At 39.1% G+C, this 21,126-nt stretch overlaps 1 protein-coding gene and 1 non-coding gene across 4 annotated transcripts in view; both read right to left on the reverse strand.

Annotated features, from left to right (window-relative positions):
* The window catches only part of CYP39A1 (cytochrome P450 family 39 subfamily A member 1), a 97,381-nt gene that overhangs the window by 69,826 nt on the left and 6,429 nt on the right, over positions 1-21,126 (reverse strand). For all 3 annotated transcript variants that reach the window (XM_078446968.2, XM_078446966.2, XM_078446967.2), the window contains exons 2-5: positions 10,279-10,414; positions 7,659-7,833; positions 6,203-6,352; positions 5,207-5,300 (exon numbers count right to left, since the gene is read on the reverse strand). In XM_078446968.2, the coding sequence (XP_078303094.2) occupies positions 5,207-5,300; positions 6,203-6,352; positions 7,659-7,833; positions 10,279-10,414 (555 nt within the window). The remainder of the gene's footprint in view (positions 1-5,206; positions 5,301-6,202; positions 6,353-7,658; positions 7,834-10,278; positions 10,415-21,126) is intronic.
* LOC145715516 (U6 spliceosomal RNA) lies at positions 18,283-18,389 on the reverse strand. Its single transcript, XR_014137744.1, has one exon. It is a non-coding gene; the product is annotated as a U6 spliceosomal RNA (small nuclear RNA).

Genomic DNA, 21,126 nt, shown 5'->3' on the forward strand with positions numbered 1-21,126 from the left:
AATTCCAGACTGGGGGTGCTTTTTTTCTCACTCGACTCTTTTAATACTTCGCTCTACTCTTTTTTTGCTTGCATGGTTTCTAAGGAGAGGTCAGATGTAATTCTCATCTTTGTTCCCCTGTAGATATGGAGTTTTTCCTTCTGGCTTCTTTCGGGATTTTTTATCTTTGGTTTTCTGTAATTTAAAAGTAATATGCTGAGGTGTAGTTTTGGGTGTTTACATGATTGATGTTCTCTGAGCTTCCTGGATCTATGATTTGGTGTCTGACATTAAATGGGGGAAAATTCTGTCATTATCATTGTCAAATATATCTTCTGTTCCTTTCTCCCTTTTTTTTCTCCTTTTGGTACTCCCATTATATGTATACTATGTCTTTTGTAGTTGTCCCACATTTCCACAGTCTTTGGATGTTCTGCTGTATTTTTTTTTTAGTGTTTGTTCCCTTTGATTTTCAGTTTTTGGGGATTCAACTGATACATCCTCTAGCTCAGAGATTCTTTTCTCAGCTCCGCCAGCCTACAAATAAGTCCATCAAAGGCATTCTCCATTTCTGCTATAGTGTTTATTATACCTAGCATTTAATTTTGGTTCATTCTAAGGATTTCCATCTCTCTGCCTACATTGTCCATCTGTTCTGGCATTCAGTCTATTTTATGCATAGACCCCAGTTGTTTCAAAGTCCCAATCTGATAATTCCAACATTGGTCCATTCCACCTGCTACTTGTTTTTAGGATGCAGTTGCAACTTCCAAGATCCTTATGTGTAACCAGAACCTGGTTTAGTTACTCAAGACCTGGGTAACCTTGGACAAGTTGCTTTAAGCTCATCAATAAAATGGCCATAACGTGGTATCTACCTCATAGGCTTGTTGTGAGAATTAAATCAGTTACTACCTATAAAGTGCCTAAAGCAAAACTTAGTACATAATAGCATTTTGACAATTTTTTAAAAATAAACCTCTGCTTTTTGTTGGTGGGAATGCAAGCTGGTGCAGCCACTCTGGAAAACAGTACAGAGGTTCCTTAAAAAACTAAAAATAGAACTACCCTATGACCCAGCAACCACACTACTAGGCATTTAACCATGGGATACAGGTGTGCTGTTTTGAAGGGACACATGCACCCCCATGTTTATAGCAGCACTATGAACAATAGCCAAAGTATGGAAAAAGCCCAAATGTCCATCGGTGGATGAATGGATAAAGATATGGTATATATATACAACGGAGTATTACTCGGCAATCAAAAAGAATGAAATCTTGCCATTTGCAACTACATGGATGGAACTGGAGGGTATGATGCTAAGTGAAATTTGTCAGTCAGAGAAAGACAAAAATCATATGACTTCACTCATATGAGGACTTTAAGAGACAAAACAGAGGAACATAAGGGAAGGGAAACAAAAAATAATGTAAAACAGGGAGGGGGACAAAACAGAAGAGACTCATAAATATGGAGAACAAACTGAGGGTTATGGGAGGGGTTGTGGGAGGGCGGATGGGCTAAATGGGTCAGGGCACTAAGGAATCTACTCCTGAAATCACTGTTGCACTAGATGCTAACTAATTTGGATGTAAATTTTAAAAAATAAAAAATAAAATAAAAAAATAATAAACCTCTGCTTTTAGGAATATGCCAGCAACACAGAAACACAGATCTCTGAAGAATTCAAGAAAAAATCCTTTCCCCATTTTCCACGAAGATTCTCAGCCTATACACCACGAAGAAAGTATCGTCAAGCCAGTATATATTATAAATACCGCAACATGAAGAGAACTGGCATTTGACCGGAATGGTGCCAACTAAGCTCAGAGCCCCATCCAAGACCACCTACAGTTGCTCTCGGGTCACCACACAAATTCCCTGAGCATGTTTTCTTCACTGGGAGGTTTCCTGAACACCCCTTTATCAGTGGCCATTTCCCATCAGGGGGAAGAAATTCAGACACCGTACCATTTTCATTGAGCTACTCATGCACTTGGAGCCTTAAGGTTTAACTCAGGTTTAGGTTACAGAAATGATGGTAGCTAATGCCTAGTCATTGCCTGCTAAGGCGAGTTCTGTTTTATGGGCTTTACAAGTATTTAACCATCCAATCCCCACCACGATTCCAAGAAGTAGATACCATTATCTTCACCGTTTTCCATTTGAGGAAACTGAAGCACAATTAAGTTAGGGAACTTGGCCAGGGACAGGCAGCGTGTCGATGATTGAGCTGGGATTCGTACCCTTTGAGCCAGGTCCTGGCTCTGGAGCCCACACTCTTAGCTACTACGCTATACTGCCCCATGAGAGATACAACCCACAACTCTCATGGATTACGGATTAAGAGAACTGCATTTTACCGTTAGTAGTTTTGCTTCGGGTCTTATGATCTGAGAAATAACTGTTAAATCACTATCAAAGAAAATACATGATGGGAGACTATTGCTGTTACTTACAAAGGCATGTAATGTTTCAAAAGTGATTAACCACCCTAATCCTCAGCTTTCTGGTTTTAATAATCCCCAGTTTTCCAGGTATTACAGTGGTTGTGAAAAATGAGTCATGAACTTGTGGAATGTGTAACACTACACCTAGCACAGAGTAAGCACCACAGAAATGCTACCGATGTCTCATTGTTACTGTTTTTGTGACAATGGATTAGCAAAATTGAAAATCCTAGGTTTTATCCTACAACGTAAATTGTTGCAACACAAAGTTTGTACCTCATGAAAAATCCTATAGATGGATTTCATTCTCTGGATATGCTATTCTGTAAGTGCAGTCTTAATTTTAAATGAAAATACTAGTTTAATATACATCTAGAATAACAAGAGAGAAATCACCACGTTTGATGTTTATAATGTGATGAAATGTGTGTGTAATATTTAAAAAAAACAAAAACTTCTTCCAGCCTTCTGCTTAACTAGGCCATTGAAATCTACTTATACAGTAGAAGACAACAGAATCTTTTATTTTCTTCTTAGCCCACATTAAAAAAAAAAACTGGGTACAAAACACAAGCTCAGTGTGAACACTGTTGGAAGAAACAGAAATGATACACAAAAAAATGAAAACTTCTCATGAATGTTCAAACTGAGTTCTCTCCCAGTCTTTTAAAAAAACTTTTTAAGTATTTATTAATTTATTTTAGAGAAAGAGAGAAAGCACGAGCAGGGAAGGGGCAGAGAGAGAGGGAGACACAGAATCCGAAGCAGGCTCCAGGCTCTGATCTGTCAGCACAGAGACTGATGTGGGGCTTGAACCCCAGAACCATGGGATCATGACCTGAGCCAAAGTCAGACACTTAACCAACTGCGCCACCCAGGTGCCTCTGTCCTAAAGTCTTAAATGTTGGACTATCTTCAGCAAAGTTCAAAATGTGTCTCTATTCAAATAGCAAGTTGGAGCACCTATGATTAAAAATGCCTCCTTTCGGGGCGCCTGGGTGGCTCAGTCCATTGGGTGTCCGACTTCGGCTCAGGTCATGATCTCTCAGTCTGTGAGTTCAAGCCCCGCGTCGGGCTCTGGGCTGATGGCTCAGAGCCTGGAGCCTGCTTCCGATTCTGTGTCTCCCTCTCTCTCTGACCTTCCCCCATTCATGCTCTGTCTCTCTCTGTCTCAAAAATGAATAAATGTTAAAAAAAATGCCTCCTTTCTTCAGAATAGGAATGAGAAATGTTACTCTAGAAGTATTGTCAGCGGAGAGTTTAGCTGTGGCATTAAAAACCCTGTTTCCAGACCCACAAATTGCAGATCTATCTGGATGAATCTTTTACACACATGGGGCTTTTCCCCTCAATCCTGGAAAATTATGCAAACAAAAATGTATTTGTCTGGGTCTGTTTATAAAATAGAATCCTTAGCTGCAACATCATTTATCAATAAAGGGCATTCCAGAGTAGCTTTCTGTTCTCTTTATTTAGGAGGGAGATACCTAAGCATTTACACATCCCTATTTTTCTAAAGCGACCTTCCTCTCCAGCGTTAAGCAGAGTTGCTTGTGATAACACTTGCTATCATAACATAAAATCAAGCAAACAGAGATGTTTGGTATCATCTGTAAATACTAAAAGATCTGATTTTTAAGAGGTTAAAGAGGGAGAGAGCCAAAGCATAAGAGAATCATAAAAACTGAGAACAAACTGAGGGTCGATGGGGGGTGGGAGGGAATCTGTGGCACATTATTATCTACCCCTAATATATATATCTACATATATGGATGGGTGGGTCATGGGTATTGAGGAGGGCACATTTTGGGATGAGCACTGGGTGTTGTATGGAAACCAATTTGGCAATAAATTTCATATTAAAAAAAAAAGATCTGATTTTTAATGATAATCACATGGTGTAAACTCTGATGTGGTCCTCACTACTCTCTAATTGCTTCACAAATATTAACTCATTTAAGCCCCACATTCTATGAGGCAGGTGAAAAAACTGAGGCCAAGAGGCAAGGTGCCACGCCCCAGGTCATGTGACTGGAGACCGAAGTTGAGCCCGCGCTCAGACTCAGTGAATCCCAGTCTCTGGGCAGTGGAGGGTAGGGGAAGTCTGGAGAATCAGATAGTTTTCAAAGGTTCCCAGAGATTCTGATGAGCAGGCAGGGCTGAGAACCTTTCTTCCTTTCATTACGCAAGTGTAAGAACCACCTGGAAGGCCCATCAAAGCACAGACTGGGGGGCTCCACCCCAGAGTTTCCGATCGAGTGCTCCCAAGGCGATGTTGGTACCATTGGTCTAGGGACCACACCTGAAGAACCACAGATCTAGGACGCTTAGGACAGTGGCTCCCAGGGCATTGCTTTTCAAATTATATCTTACCACATCCTTGCATTTGAAGAGAGAAAAAATTAGTGGTAGTGGCATGAAGAACAAAGTCTATGGAGCTTTGTTCTCCTTGCCTGACGCACCATCATTCCTACCTACCCCTGCTGACTCAACTGTAGGATACATAAATCAGTAAAACCTTGAGCATCTTGTTATATGTTGCTGTTGTAGCCTCAGTTTTTTTCTTTATGTAGAAGACCAATAATACCTACCTCATTGTTGTGAGGATGTAGCCACAGATTAATGTACGTAAACATCCAACACGGTACTTGACACAAACATGTCACCTGAACAATCTTAGGAGTTTTTAGCAAAACATCTTTTAAAAACCATAGCTTATGACTGCTTTCATCCCACATACTTTGGAAAAAAAAAAACAACTAAGGGATACTTACCACCGAATTATCTTTCGCAGATCTGTATGTTTTTATACCGGGAATGTTTTTCTCAAAGAGTGCTAAGAGCCACTTTTTGGATTTCGACCAGTGACTGGGTGAGGAAAAAGCAGGTGCGTTAAGTTCACGGGAAAGCACTTCAGGAATAACTGGTCACGGCGCGAAAGGGGGAATATCTATGGAATTATTTCTCCAAACTTCGTCTTCAGTTTTGCCAGAATTTCATGCGAGGTCTTCCTTCAGACTTACTAGTCCACAAGAAAAATCGAGGGGGCAAGGCAGCCACATTTTTAGTGATTTTTTTTTTGCGAATAAATGTTTGCATTCTTACAGGATTGGCATTGAATACAAAAAAAAAAGAGTATGACCTGCTTGCCCTACTTTTACTCGGGCTGTTGTCAGTTGCTAGAGGATGAAAAACTTGCACAGGGATGGAGGACTGGCTTAAGCCGGGTGAAACAAACCGGCTATGATTTTTTTAATATTATCTGACCAGCCACTACTGCAGACCAGCTGCTAAGGCATTTAAGAATTCATGTGTTATTTTGCATTCAAACCATGGGAGCCAACCGTGAGAAATACATTTGACCATGTCTCCTTTTGCCTCAGAGAGACTAAACACAACAACATCTATGATCGGTGATACTTGGTGATTTAGCATGGTTCCAAACTACAGCCACGACTGTGATAATAATAATCAGTAAATGAGAGAAATTCTTCGTTTCATTCTGACACTCTCTCTCACTTTCCCTCTCTCCCATCTCATTTTTGCTCAAAATTAAAAAAAAAAAAAAAGAGGAAAGAATGCATCTCTCTCTTCTTCAGTTCCTCCAACAATTTAAACACAAACCACAAACAAAAACTGATCATGAGAAGTAGCTTTTGTGTCTTCCACTTGGATGCTGCTCTCCCTACTCAGAAGAGGAAAATGAGACAGGTATGTATTTCTGGGAGGAGCTTGGTTGGTTAATTAATTATAGGGAAAAATCTCTCTACCTTAGGAGACACTCTGGCATCTGGGACCCATACTCGAAACCTTCGTCGTAAGCTTGAAAATGCTGATGGAACTCCCTGATTTTTCTCTCATTTGTGGGGAACAAACCTTTTTGAAAGAGTATATTCACTGAAACCGGATAAAGCAGATGCCTACAAAGATAAAAACACATAAAAAGTCAGACCCAATGACCAAAGAAGAAAGGTACAGGATACAAAAAAAGGGAGTTACTTTAATAGATATATATTAGGGGTAGATAATAATGTGCCACAGATTCTTTTGGGAAAGTGTTACTCTTAAAAGGTTTTAATATTTGCTCACTGTGGTCAAGATAACTTAGGGGTAACTGAAATTTTGGTTTATTTCTCTGAAGATTTTAAAATGCTTTTTAAGCAAGCATTGTTAGATCTTGACAAATGTGAGATGATATGCCAGAAATAAATTGACTCAATAATTTCAACAAGCGCTTACCTAGCAAGTAATACCAATAACTAAGATACAGCCCATGATTTTAGAGAGCAGCAAAAAATAACCAAAGACTCAGGGCAACACTAGTTACCAAATTTCCTAAGCTCTCACAGGATCCCACAGAGCTGAACCACTGCGTACTGAAATATAGTACCTATCATCATTAAGTTTTGCCATAAGTAAATAAAATGATTACTGTGGCATACTTAAGTGAAAAAAAATCAAAGATTATTAATAAGACTTAGACTAGTGACACCAAGTACTGTTTCATTTTTATTTACCATCCCTTCTTCACTAGTTTTTCAGGATCTGCTTCCCCCAAAGTTTCAAAGACATCCAAGAATTTGCTTTGTTTTGTTGTAGGTACTGGGCATGCTACAAGTTTGGATGGCTGCTTATTTTGTTTTTGGTTTGTTTTCCTCTCTCTCTCGTTGGACCTCTAACAAAATATTAAACGCTGTTCTTTTATTATGAATCTGAATTATTGAATCCTGCCCTCGGCATCCCAATGAGATGGAAAAATGGCCGACGCGGTAACTTCAATTTACCAAATCTCCTTATGCATGCTGGGAATTTTTCTCATGGCTCCCTATGCCCAGCCCTGACCTTTGCCAGAAAGCTTCAGAACACAGCTGAGGCCATTTGGCTTCCTCCACTGCCCTTCCCTGTCTCACCTATCAGCATCCCCTCTAGGTAGATGTGTTCTATGTGGCATGGCATCACTAAAGAGAAATTACTATAAATGTTTTTAAATGATTGTATGGCCTTATTTGCTCACCTTAAAATTGGTGTGCTAACTAAAAACTACCTGTTAATTAGAATTGAAAAGATGAATATAATCTCATAATTACCTAGTTAGACTTCATTAATCCACCAGATAATTTTTTACGTTCAATGCACTGGCTGCAGAATTTTTTATCCTCCCCCCCCAAAAAAAGACCCACATGCAAGAACCCTACAAGATTAAACCATACTAATGCAACAATTTACCTTACGAAGTTGTTCAGCTCCATTGTCCCATGAGTGCCTAATTTCTCCAGTTGCTCATGTAGTTCCTCAGTCAGTTGTCCAGTGAGTTGATATAGGTTCATAGTCCCTATTTTCCCTTTGATCGTGACATAAAGTTTTTCATGCAGTGTAAAAAAAGTATCTTTTGGAATTGATGCTATAAACAGAGAAAACTATTTTCAAAAGAAGCAATGACTCCTTGAAGCAAATAGTCAACGTACATCTACTATTACTTGGTCAGGAAGGACTAGATCCAAAGTCCTCCCCTTACATAAAATGGCCTCCCGCAAATAAGAGCAGATGAAGATTCGACCTATCCTGTGAGTCAGTAAAAGTCTGTAGGGAGATTCACTCTAAGGGGTGATCTACAAGTGGGTGATTCGGAGGACCTCTGGGAAACATAAATGTAGTGATTTTATTTTTATCTTTATTTATTTAAAAAAAAAGTTTTGATGTTTATTTTTGAGAGAGAGAGAGAGAGACAGAGCATGAGTAGGGGAGGTGCAGAGAGAGAGGGAGACACAGAATCTGAAGCAGGCTCTAGGCTCCAAGCTGTCAGCACAGAGCCCAACGCAGGGCTCCAACTCAGAAACTGAGGTGAGATCACGACCTGAGCCGAAGTCGGACCCTTAACCGACTGAGCCACCCAGGCACCACTTATTTCCATGTTAGGCTTTCGTTGGCTTCCTATCCTTAACAAAGTTTACAAGGCATTCTACCACCTTTCTAGTTTTCCCGTGACATTTCCAGCCCCTTCCTGCCCCCCCTCCTGAGATTTGTATTCCAGGTACAGTGTATTCTAATATTTATATTTCCCATCATTTTTATGAGATGTACTATCTGCTCAAAACTCTTTACTTGACCAGCCTCACCCCATTCCCACACACCCGCAACTATAAGCCACGCATTTATCCTGCCAACTTCTTTTTCTCCTTCAAGTGTTTTACTGAATATCACTTCCACCAGGAGGCCTTTCCTAATCCCATGAGTAGCTCTTGTTCCTTTGCATTAGTGTTTGTTCATGATCCTTCCATGATACATATACACTCCGGCTTGAGTTTGGCCAGTAAGAGTATGAATTTTTAAACTCACTAGTCTTATATATTTTTCTTTAATCCTCTTTTATTGTCTGCAAAGTAACTTTTGCAAAAAAAATAATGTTTGGTTTTATATTTCATCAGCCTATTATGGGTAGGTTACATTTTATACAAGTTCATTAAAAATAATGTTTAGATCTCCTGAGCATACATCTCTGTAGTAGGGGAATGTACGAGAGGCAAAGGAAGCTGGCTCAAGAGTACTTATATTGACATATTTTGTCTATTAAATAGAAATATTTAAACATGAAAGTCCCCAATGGAGGCAGAGGTGAAAAAACTTGGCCACTTCTATGCAGCCCTAACACAGGAGAGGTTGGCACATTTTTCTGGAGGGATATATGAAGATACAGATCAAGAGCCTTCAGAATATTTCTATTCTTTGATCTGGAATTCCATAGTTTATTTATTTAACTTTTTAAAGTTTATTTATTCTGAGAGAGAGAGAGAGAGAGAGAGATGAGACAGCATGAGTGGGGGAGGGGCTCGGAGGGAGAGGGAGAGAGAGAGAATCCCAAGCAGGCTCTGCACAGTGTGGAGTCCTACGCGGGGCCTGAACCGCGAACCGTGAGATCATGACCTGAGCCGAAGTCGGACGCTTAACCAAATGAGCCACCCAGGTGCCTCTGGACTTCCACAGTTTAAATATTAAGAAGCACTAAATCATCAAAGAATTTGGCCAACATGTTGTGATTTTCATGCAAGCAAAAAGAAATGATCATCATGCTATCGGTCACTCACAGCTTTTAAAACTGTTCTGTTTTAATGGTAAGAAATGCATGAGAGGCTACATGAAGAGAAAAACTAAGAAAGAAGCAAAAACAAAAAACAAAACAGAAAAGAAAAGAAAAAGAAACCAAGGAAAAGAAGAATCAGGCACAAAAATGCAATCGCTCTGCATTCTTGGGAGGACAAATGGCTTCAGCACCACACGTTTGCAGCCTGGGAAGAAATAAAGTGGACGGTCACACCAGAAGCATGCTGACAAGTACAATCCAGCAGTCTCTGAGGATGGAGAACAAAAGGCCGCCGATTACATGACGCCAAGCCCCACTTACCTTAATAGCCCTATGGAATGTGCCAGGCAATGCCATAGTAAAGGGCTTACTAAGCAGTGGAATTCTACTTTCAGTGAGCAGAGTAGCAACATGTGATCAAGCCAAGAGCTATAGCCTGAAGAACACTGTATACACGGCAGCAGATGTTCATGTCCCAGCGAACATCGTGGGAGCTGTAACAGGATACAGATTCCGAATATTTTCCAAATAAACAGCAGCGAGGTAACCTCGTCTCTTACACACGTCTAGTTAAGACTGAAATGAGGCTGCCAAGAATTCGTTTGTCAACTACCAAAATCATCAGATGTTCTTTCTATCTTATGTTCCCACTTTAGAGCATAAAATAAGGGCTGTCATCATTCTCGGTAGAGGAGTGAGGGGTTGTTACCCAAAGCTGCTCTTGGACCAATGCTGTATTCAAACAAACTATCTGAAAATATTCTTTACCTGTACGATAGACGGGCTTTTGCACTGCTAGTTCAAAATTTACTTCTTTGGATTTTAGAAACACATTAATTCCTTCTTCTTCAGTAACAAAGGTCATTCGGGTGCCCATAACAAAGACTGTAAATACTGGTCCATACTGGAAGAAAACACATAAATACAGATATTAGGAAGCATTTCTAATAAAAAGTTATGGGCCACGGGTTACACAAGAACCCCAGTGCTGAAGTTACAGACAAGACACAAATTATTATGCTTATCTATAGTAACATTATACATTTTGGCAGATTCAGCCAAATATAAATTATATAAATCATGATTTCTTCTATCCTGATACTTAACCTTCCTTTTGATCATGTTATTTGTTTGAAGCTTCCTTTCTTGTAGTAAGAAATAATAATTAGAAATAATTATTAGAAATCATGTCAACAGTGATGTTTGAACCTTGTTTTCCAGATAGCAGTAGGCTTACGAGCAATCTACTGCTCAATTTTGTTCAAGAAAAACATACAAAACAGCTGACTGATTTTACCTTAAATCTGTGGGCACGCAACAATGTCCTGCGATCCTGAAAAGTCCTCTAATGTGTTCACCGTCTCACTTTCCAAAATTACTATTTCCCTAGGATACCTGCCCTACCCATGCCACACAGAGATAGTTCTGGCTTCATAGCTCACGAGGAAAACGGAGGCAATCAAGTAAGGGCACTCTCAAATTGTCACCACCAGATCTTGCAAAGATACACATTTGTATCCATTCTCCATGCTTCCCTTTGGGTTAGGACAGAGGGGACGCCCTGCTCCTGTGGAATGTCTGCACTTGCTCACTTGCATCATGGATTCCACACTCTTACCTTCTCTTAACTCCATGTTTATGCACCCTGTCATCCCACATCATCACTCCTGCCCTCCATCAGGTCACCAGCAGCCTACAAACACTAGCCCAGAGTTTGATTTCGGGAAGTCTGTGACTTTATTGGGAGAAAAATATATCATTATTTTCATTGACTTCAAATTGTAATTTAGTATTTTTTTCGATGATGAATGCAGGCAACAAACCCCAATCTTATCTGTGACTCTATCATCGAAAGAAACCATTGTTCCAACTATATTCTCTTATATTCTGTGTCTCTTTGGCATCCATTCATCACAGGGCCATTATATTATAAATATTTCTTATTCTTGATGCTCTGGCATTGGAGTTTCACTACTGGGTAGAGATTGTCCTCCTGGGGCTAGCCAATTCTTTGAGGGAGCAAAGGGCTCAGCCATCCAGGAGCATACCTTTCACATGCAAAATAACCAACCTTGAGTTTATATCACCATCTACTTCCTTATCTAACCCTCACACACCAAGTCAGTATTTCCCCTGCCCGAAATCATCCAAAGGCCAGGTACCAGGCAACTAGACCCCACCAGTATGGCCCGACGCCTGCAAGAATTATTCAAACTAGCCAGTCCTAAATTGTTTTCCCTGCCCTGCTTGCCTTTCTTGAGGAAGCCCCAACAAAGGCTCAGGCACAGGCTTTTCTCTTGCTGTTAATGTCTGCCTCCTGACTCTTTCTTCCCTGTGGCCCTGCATGGTACCCAGTGGCCACACTCTCGGACCTGTGAGTATAATACACTTCTTCCTTCCAATCCCTCCTTCTCATTTCCTCCTATGGCGGCTCTGACTTTACAATATCACATGCAACATATACATTCTTAGAACAATTACCCATACTTTCATATCCCATCATTGTCACTGTAAGTATTTCGAAATATTATGCTTGTCACTACTTCGATATTACAACCATTTCTAGGACCACCCTGAAATGGCATGAGATCATTCCTCTGACACACTGTTGGGCCCCATCAGGCAACTGCGGGCTTGTAACCGTTAAGCCACCTAACAGTGAAGTCTCATTTTCTTACACTGGTGATCTGGACATCTGCATTACTTTCCAGTATTCCTTATCTATAGTTATTTGTTAGTCGATATTTAGAAGCAGATGAAGGATTTCCATTGTTGGTTAAAGTTTTGTTCAAATGAGAATTCCAATTAGGAAAGTGGCCTCTGTAACACATACAGGTACCGAGGCCACAGTGCAGAGCAGATGAGTTCAAACACATTGAATAACTGAGGTAACTGCTGATGCATGGTATTTAAGGTAACTTATCGCAAAACTGTATCGTGCAAATGATCATGTGCGATGTTATAAATCCGTTTTTTGGGTCTTATTTGATTTGCTTTTGTTCTTCTGTGCATGATGTCTGAGCGTTATGAAGCAAAGGCAAGCACATACAGTATGTCATAGACATGGCCCTTGTGTGTTGTTTCATTAAAATTTTTATTTTGAGATAATTACGGACTAGTGCACAGTTATAAGAAATAACACAGAGCAACCCCACGTAGCCATTACTCTGTTGTGCCTAGTGTTAACATCTTGCAAAACTACAGTATGGTGTCACATTGGTATTGTGGCCGCTGGTATCGATGAAGTCAAGGTACAGAGCGTTTCCATCATCACAAAGATGCCTCATGCTGTCCTTTTATGGTCGCTTCCATTTCCCTCTCACCCCCACCTCTTTGGCAATTGCTAACCTGGTCTTCATTTCTATAATACTGAATTTCCAGAATGTTATACAAAGAGAATCAGATAGTATAGAAATTTCTCAGATTGGTGTTTTTTTTTTTTTTTTTTACTTGGCAGAATTCATTTGCGATCCACGCAGGTTGCAGTAGGTACCAATAATTCTTTCCTTCCTTGGAGCACCTGGGTGGCTCAGTTAGTTAAGTGTCCAGCTTCCACTCAGGTCGTGATCTCACGGTTCATGAGTTTGAGCTCTGCATCAGGCTCTCTGCTGTCAGCACAGAGCCCACTTTGGAACCTCTGTCCTCCACTTTCTCCGCTCCTCCCTCACTCTCTCTTTCTCAAAAATAAATATAAATATTTAAATAAAATAATTCATTCCTTTACATTTCTGAGTAGTACTCCATGGTGTGGAAGTACTACAATGTTTTTTAAACATGTTGAAGGGCATTTGTGTTCTTTTCAGTTTGGGACTATTACAAATACAGTTGCCATAAACATCAATGCACAGATTTTTGTGCGAACGTTAAGTTTTCATTTCTCTAGGATAAGGGCCCGGAAGTGAAATGGCTGGGTCATATGGCAGCTGCATGCTTCATTGTTGAAAGAACTGCCAGAGTGCTTTCCAGAGTAGTTGTACCATTTGACATTTCCACCAGCAAGATATGAGTGATCTGTATGAGTTTCAATATATGAGTTTCTCTGTATCCTTACTAGATCTGAGGTTGTCACTATTTTTTATTTAGCCATTCTTATAGGTGTGTAGTGATAGCTCATTGTGGCTTTAATGTTTATTTGTTTATTTATTTATTTTTGAGAGAGAGATACCGCACACACGAGCCGGGGAAGGGCAGAGAGAGAGGAAGACAGATCTGAAGCAGGCCACAGGCTCTGAGCTATCAGCGTAGAGCCTGATGCGGGGCTCAAACTCCCGAACCATGGGATTACGACCCGAGCCCAAGTCAGACACTCAACCAACTGAGCCACCCAGGCAGTCCTCATTGTGGTTTTCATTTGCATATCCTTATTGTCTAATGATGTTGAACGTTTTTTCATGTGTTTATTTACCATCTGCATATCCCCTTCAATAACCTGTTCCTATGTCATTTGCCATTTCTTTAGTTGACTTGGGGTTTTTTCAATGCTCAGTGTCGAGAGTTCTTTATATATTCTAGATAGCAGTCCCTTGTTGGATATGTGGTTTACAAATATTTTCTCTCAGTCTACAGCCTGTCTTTTCAGTCTCCTAACAGGGTCTTTCACAAACAAAGCTTTTAATTTGGATGAGGTCCAATTTATCAGTTTTTGTTTTTATACATTGTGCTCTTGGTGTCAAGTCTAAGAACTAGTTTTTTTGGCCCCAGACATTCTCATTCTTTTCTAAAAGTCATATAGTGTTATGTTTCACATAGAAGTCTACGATCTAGTTTGAGTTAATTTTTATATAGATGGAAGACTTAGGTCAAGGTTCATTTTGTTTTGTTTTTGGCTTAATGGTGTCTAATTGCTTCACTGCTATTTGCTGAAAAGGCTATCTTTATTTCATTAAATTGCATTTGCAATTAAATTGAACATTTAGCGCATCTGAGCTCTCTATTTTGTTTCATCAATCTCTGTATCTATCATTCCACCCACATAATCTTGATTAATGTAGCTATGTAATGAGTCTTGAAATCGAGAAGAATGACTCTTCCCATTTTATTCTTCTTTTTAAGATTATTTTAGCTATTCTAGTTCTTTTGTTTTTCCATATAAATTCTGAAATGATCTTGTCTATATCCACACCTTACAGGAAATTTGGTAGGATTTGCATTAAACCTGTATATCAATCTGGGAAGAATTGGCATCTATACTATGTCGACTTCTGCAATATGTGAACACAGTATGTCTCTTCATTAACATCTTTGATTTCTCTCATCAGTGTTTTGTAGTTTCCAGAATAAAGTCCTATACACATTTCATAATTTTTACACCTATTTCTCTTTTTGAGCAAAGGCACTGAATTTTTAACTACCATTTGTACATGTTCATTGTTACTATGTAGCGATACAACTAATTTTTGTGTTGACTTTGTATCCTGTGACCTTGCTGGATTGACCGGTTAATTCCAGATTCTTTAAGTAAACAGCCACAGCATGTGCAGAGACAGTTTTATTCGTTCCTTTCCCTCTGACTCTTATTTATTTCTCTTGCTTTATTGCACTCATGGAACTTCCAGTACCATGTGGAATAATAGTGGTGGCAGTAGACATCCTTGCTTTTTTTCCAATCAGAGATGAAGCATTTATTCTTTCACCATTAAGATTGCTGTTAGCTGTAAATTTTTTGTAGATATTCTTTATCGAGTTGAAGAAGGCTCCTCCTATTATTACTTTTCTGAGAGTTTTTAAAAATCATGAACGGGTGTGGGATTTTGTCAAATGCTTTTTCTGTACAAATTAATGTTAATGTGTTGTTTGTTTTTTTCTCCTCTTACCTATTAATATGGGAGTTTGGACTAACTGATTTTCAAATATTGTACCAGTCTTAAACCCCTGGAATAGACCTCACTTGGTCATAGGTCATATAATTCACTTATACATTGCTGGATTTTATTTGCTGATATTTTAAGGATTTTGCATCTTTATTCATAAGGAATAGTGATCTGTAGCTTTCTTCTTTTGTGCTGTCTTTATCTGGTTTGGTATCAGGGTAATCCTAGCTTCATAAAATACACTGGGACATGATCCCTTCTTTTCTACTTTCTGGAGATTGTAGAAAATTGATGTCAACTCTTCCTTAAACATTTGGCATAACTTCCAGTAGAACAATCTGGGTCTTAAGATTTCCTTTTTTGGGAGTTTTGAAATTATGAACTCAATTTCCTAAATAGTATAGGGCTATTTAAATTATCTAATTTATACTGAATAGTTGTGGTAGTTTGCATTTTGGGGGGGAACTTGGTTCATTTCATCTAAGTTGCCAAAATTTCTATGTGTAGGGTTGCTTATGGTGTTCCCTTATCATCCATTTGATGTCTGCAGTGATATGCCCCATTCTATTCCTGACATTAATAATTTGTGTCTTCTTTTTCTTGCATAAGGTCTTTCAAAGTAATTGATCTTGTCATGGATTGGCTCTTTCTTTCACTGATTTTCTCTATTTTTTTTTTTTTTTTTTTAATATATGAAATTTCCTGTCAAATTGGTTTCCATACAACACCCAGTGCTCATCCCAAAAGGTGCCCTCCTCAATACCCATCACCCACCCTGCCCTCCCTCCCACCCTGCCCTCCCTCCCACCCCCCATCAACCCTCAGTTTGTTCTCAGTTTTTAACAGTCTCTTATGCTTTGGCTCTCTCCCACTCTAGCCTCTTTTTTTTTTTTTTTTTTTTTTTTCTCCTTCCCCTCCCCCATGGGTTTCTGTTATGTTTCTCAGGATCCACATAAGAGTGAAACCATATGGTATCTGTCTTTCTCTGTATGGCTTATTTCACTTAGCATCACACTCTCCAGTTCCATCCATGTTGCTACAAAAGGCCATATTTCATTTTTTCTCATTGCCACGTAGTATTCCATTGTGTATATAAACCACAATTTCTTTATCCATTCATCAGTTGATGGACATTTAGGCTCTTTCCATAATTTGGCTATTGTTGAGAGTGCCGCTATAAACATTGGGGTACAGGTGCCCCTATGCATCAGTACTCCTGTATCCCTTGGGTAAATTCCTAGCAGTGCTATTGCTGGGTCATAGGGTAGGTCTATTTTTAATTTTCTGAGGAACCTCCACACTGCTTTCCAGAGCGGCTGCACCAATTTGCATTCCCACCAACAGTGCAAGAGGGTTCCCGTTTCTCCACATCCTCTCCAGCATCTATAGTCTCCTGATTTCTTCATTTTGGCCACTCTGACTGGCGTGAGGTGATATCTGAGTGTGGTTTTGATTTGTATTTCCCTGATAAGGAGCGACGTTGAACATCTTTTCATGTGCCTGTTGGCCATCCGGATGTCTTCTTTAGAGAAGTGTCTATTCATGTTTTCTGCCCACTTCTTCACTGGGTTTTTTGTTTTTCGGGTGTGGAGTTTGATGAGCTCTTTATAGATTTTGGATACTAGCCCTTTGTCCGTTGTGTCATTTGCAAATATCTTTTCCCATTCCGTTGGTTGCCTTTTAGTTTTGTTGGTTGTTTCCTTTGCTGTGCAGAAGCTTTTTATCTTCATAAGGTCCCAGTAATTCACTTTTGCTTTTAACTCCCTTGCCTTTGGGGATGTGCCGAGTAAGAGATTGCTACGGCTGAGGTCAGAGAGGTCTTTTCCTGCTTTCTCCTCTAAGGTTTTGATGGTTTCCTGTCTCACATTCAGGTCCTTTATCCATTTTGAGTTTATTTTTGTGAATGGTGTGAGAAAGTGGTCTAGTTTCAACCTTCTGCATGTTGCTGTCCAGTTCTCCCAGCACCATTTGTTAAAGAGACTGTCTTTTTTCCATTGGATGTTCTTTCCTGCTTTGTCAAAGATGAGTTGGCCATACGTTTGTGGGTCTAGTTCTGGGGTTTCTATTCTATTCCATTGGTCTATGTGTCTGTTTTTATGCCAATACCATGCTGACTTGATGATGACAGCTTTGTAGTAGAGGCTAAAGTCTGGGATTGTGATGCCTCCTGCTTTGGTCTTCTTCTTCAAAATTACTTTGGCTATTCGGGGCCTTTTGTGGTTCCATATGAATTTTAGGATTGCTTGTTCTAGTTTCGAGAAGAATGCTGGTGCAATTTTGATTGGGATTGCATTGAATGTGTAGATAGCTTTGGGTAGTATTGACATTTTGACAATATTTATTCTTCCGATCCATGAGCAGGGAATGTCTTTCCATTTCTTTATATCTTCTTCAATTACCTGCATAAGCTTTCTATAGTTTTCAGCATACAGATCTTTTACATCTTTGGTTAGATTTATTCCTAGGTATTTTATGCTTCTTGGTGCAATTGTGAATGGGATCAGTTTCTTCATTTGTCTTTCTGTTGCTTCATTGTTAGTGTATAAGAATGCAACTGATTTCTGCACATTGATTTTGTATCCTGCAACTTTGCTGAATTCATGGATCAGTTCTAGCAGACTTTTGGTGGAGTCTATCGGATTTTCCATGTATAATATCATGTCATCTGCAAAAAGCGAAAGCTTGACTTCATCTTTGCCAATTTTGATGCCTTTGATTTCCTTTTGTTGTCTGATTGCTGATGCTAGAACTTCCAGCACTATGTTAAACAAGAGCGGTGACAGTGGGCATCCCTGTCGTGTTCCTGATCTCAGGGAAAAAGCTCTCAGTTTTTCCCCGTTGAGGATGATGTTAGCTGTGGGCTTTTCATAAATGGCCTTTATGATCTTTAAGTATGTTCCTTCTATCCCGACTTTCTCAAGGGTTTTTATTAAGAAAGGGTGCTGGATTTTGTCAAAGGCCTAAAAATATGGAACGCTTCACGAATTTGCGTGTCATCCTTGCGCAGGGGCCATGCTAATCTTCTCTGTATCGTTCCAATTTTAGTATATGTGCTGCCGAAGCGAGCACTGATTTTCTCTATTTTTTTCCTGATTTCAATTTCATTGATTTCTGTTAATATTTCCTTCCTTTTGCTTGCTTGGGGTTTATTTTGCTCTTTCGTGGGGAAGGGGTTGAAAGACAAGCTTTATTCATTTCACACTTATGTGCTTTTATAATGAAAATATTTAGTGATAATAATTTCCCTCTCAGCACTTCTTTAGCTGTGCCCCCAACTTCTGATAGGTTGCATTTTTATTTTCTTTCGATTCAGCATGATTTCTTATTTCGCTCAAGAATTTCCCTTCAACTCATAGGTTATTTACAAATATGCTGTTTGTTTCCAAGTGTTCAGAGTTTCCTGTCATCTTTCTGTTATTGATTTCTAGTTTCATTCCACTGTAGTCAGAGAATACATTGTACAATTTGAATCATTTTAAATTTTGTGCGGTTTTGTGGACCTGAATATAGTCTATCTTGTCCTATGTCTCATGGGCACTTGAAACGAATACATAACCTGCTTTGTTAGGTAGAATGCTCTACACATATTCATTAGATCTGTTGGGTTGGTGGTCTTTTATAGTCTAGCTGATTTTCTGCCTAGCTGTTCTACCCATTGTTAAGAGAGCATTGTCGAAATGTCTAATTATAACTGGATTTGTCTGTTTCTTCTTTCAGGTCTGGTTTTTGGTTCACATAATTTACAGCTCTGTTGTTTGGTGCGTACAAATTTAGAATTGCTAATTCCTTCTGACCATTTTATAATGGTCATAAATTATCTCATAATGTCTCCCTCTGTCTCTGGTAATTTTACTTGCTCGGAAGGTACTTTTTCTGCTATTAACATAGCCACTCCTACTTTCTTTTGACTGATGCTTACATAATATATCTTTTTCCATAGTTTTTTGTTTTTCACCTGCCTATTTCATTATACTTGAAGTGAGTTTCTAGTATATATCATAGAGGTGGATCACTTTTAAATTCATTTTGCAAATGTCTATCTTTCAATAATTGTATTTGTACCATTTATAACTTAAAATTATTGATATATTACGGTTTAAGTCTCTGCTATTTTATTTTTATTTTTCTGTTTACTCTCCCTGGGTTTTGCTTTTCTGTTTTATCTCCTTTCCTGTGTGTTATTTTAACATTGTTTAGAATTCCATTTTAACTTATTTATACTATTTTTAAGTGGACCTTTTGTGTAGAGTTTTTTAGTGATTACTCTAGGTATTACATTAGATATATATAACTTATAGTCAGTTAGTATAGCCACTTTTTAAAGTTTTTTATTTTAATTTCAGTATAGCTAACATACAGTGTTATATTAGTTTCAGGTGTGCAATATAGTGATTCAACAATTCTATACATTACTCAATGCTCATCATGATAACTGTACTCTTTAATCCCCATCACCAATCTCACCAATCCCTCCACCGCCTCCCCTCTGGTAACCATCAGTTTGTTCTCTCTAGTTAAGAGTCTATTTCTTGGTTTGTTGCTCTTTTTCTTTTGTTTGTTTGTTCCTTAAATTCCACATTTAAGTGAAATCACATGGTATTTGTCTTTGTCTGCCTGACTTATTTTGCTTAGCATTTTACTGTTTAGTTCCATCCATGTTGTTGCAAATGACAAGACTTCATTCTTTTTTATGGCTGAATAATATCCCACTGTATGTATATGTGTGCGTGCCTGTGTGTGTGTGTGTGTGTGTGTGTGTGTGTGTGTATCATTTCATCTTTATCCATTCATCTGTTAATGGACACTTGGGCTCCCATATCTTGGCTATTGTAAATAAATACCGCAATAAATAATGGGGTGCATGTATCCGTTTGAGTTAGTGTTTTTGTACGTGGAGGGTAAATACCCAGTAGTGCAATTACTGGATTATAGGGTAGCTTTATTTTTAACTTTTTTTTTTTTTCGTTTTTTTTTCTTTTTTTTTTTTTTTTTTTTTTTTTTTTTTTGGGACAGAGAGAGGCAGAGCATGAACGGTGGAAGAGCAGAGAGAGAGGGAGACACAGAATCGGAAGCAGGCTCCAGGCTCCGAGCCATCAGCCCAGAGCCTGACGCGGGGCTCGAACTCACGGACCGCGAGATCGTGACCTGGCTGAAGTCGGACGCTTAACCAACTGCGCCACCCAGGCGCCCCGATTTTTAACTTTTTGAGGAACCTTCATACTGTCTTTCACAGTGGCTGCATAGTGTAGCCATTTTATCAACTCAAGCAAATCTCTCTTTATGTCCCTTTACCCTCTCCCATTTGTAATGTAATTTTCTTAGGTAGTTCCCTTACATACAACTAGGACAATATCAAATAGTGTTATAATTGTTGCTTCAGGCACCGGTAATAATTTAGAAATCTCAAGAAGAGAAGTTTGTTGCACTTACACATCTTTTGTTTACTGTGTCCTTTCTTCCTTCTTGATGTCCAAGATTCCTTCTTTCATTGGTCCTTTTCTGTTTAAAGAACTACTTCTACTCATTTGTTTAGGCTAGTCTTCCAGCAGCAGATTCTCTTAATTTTCCTTTAACTGAGAATGCCTTGATTCCTCCTTAATTCCTACAGAATATTTGTCCTGGAGATAGGACTCTAGGCAGACAGTTCTTTTCTTTGAGCCCTTGAAAAATGGTATGCTAGTCCTCCTGGCCTACATGGTTTCTGATGAAGAATCTATCATTCCAGTTTCTTTTCCTACCATAATAAGGTTCCATTTGTCTTTCGCTGCTTTTAAAAATTATCTCTGTCTTTAGTTTTCAGAAGTTT

This window comes from Panthera onca, chromosome B2 (assembly GCF_046562875.1).
Source record: "Panthera onca isolate mPanOnc1 chromosome B2, mPanOnc1 haplotype 2, whole genome shotgun sequence".
Lineage (NCBI taxonomy): Eukaryota > Metazoa > Chordata > Mammalia > Carnivora > Felidae > Panthera > Panthera onca.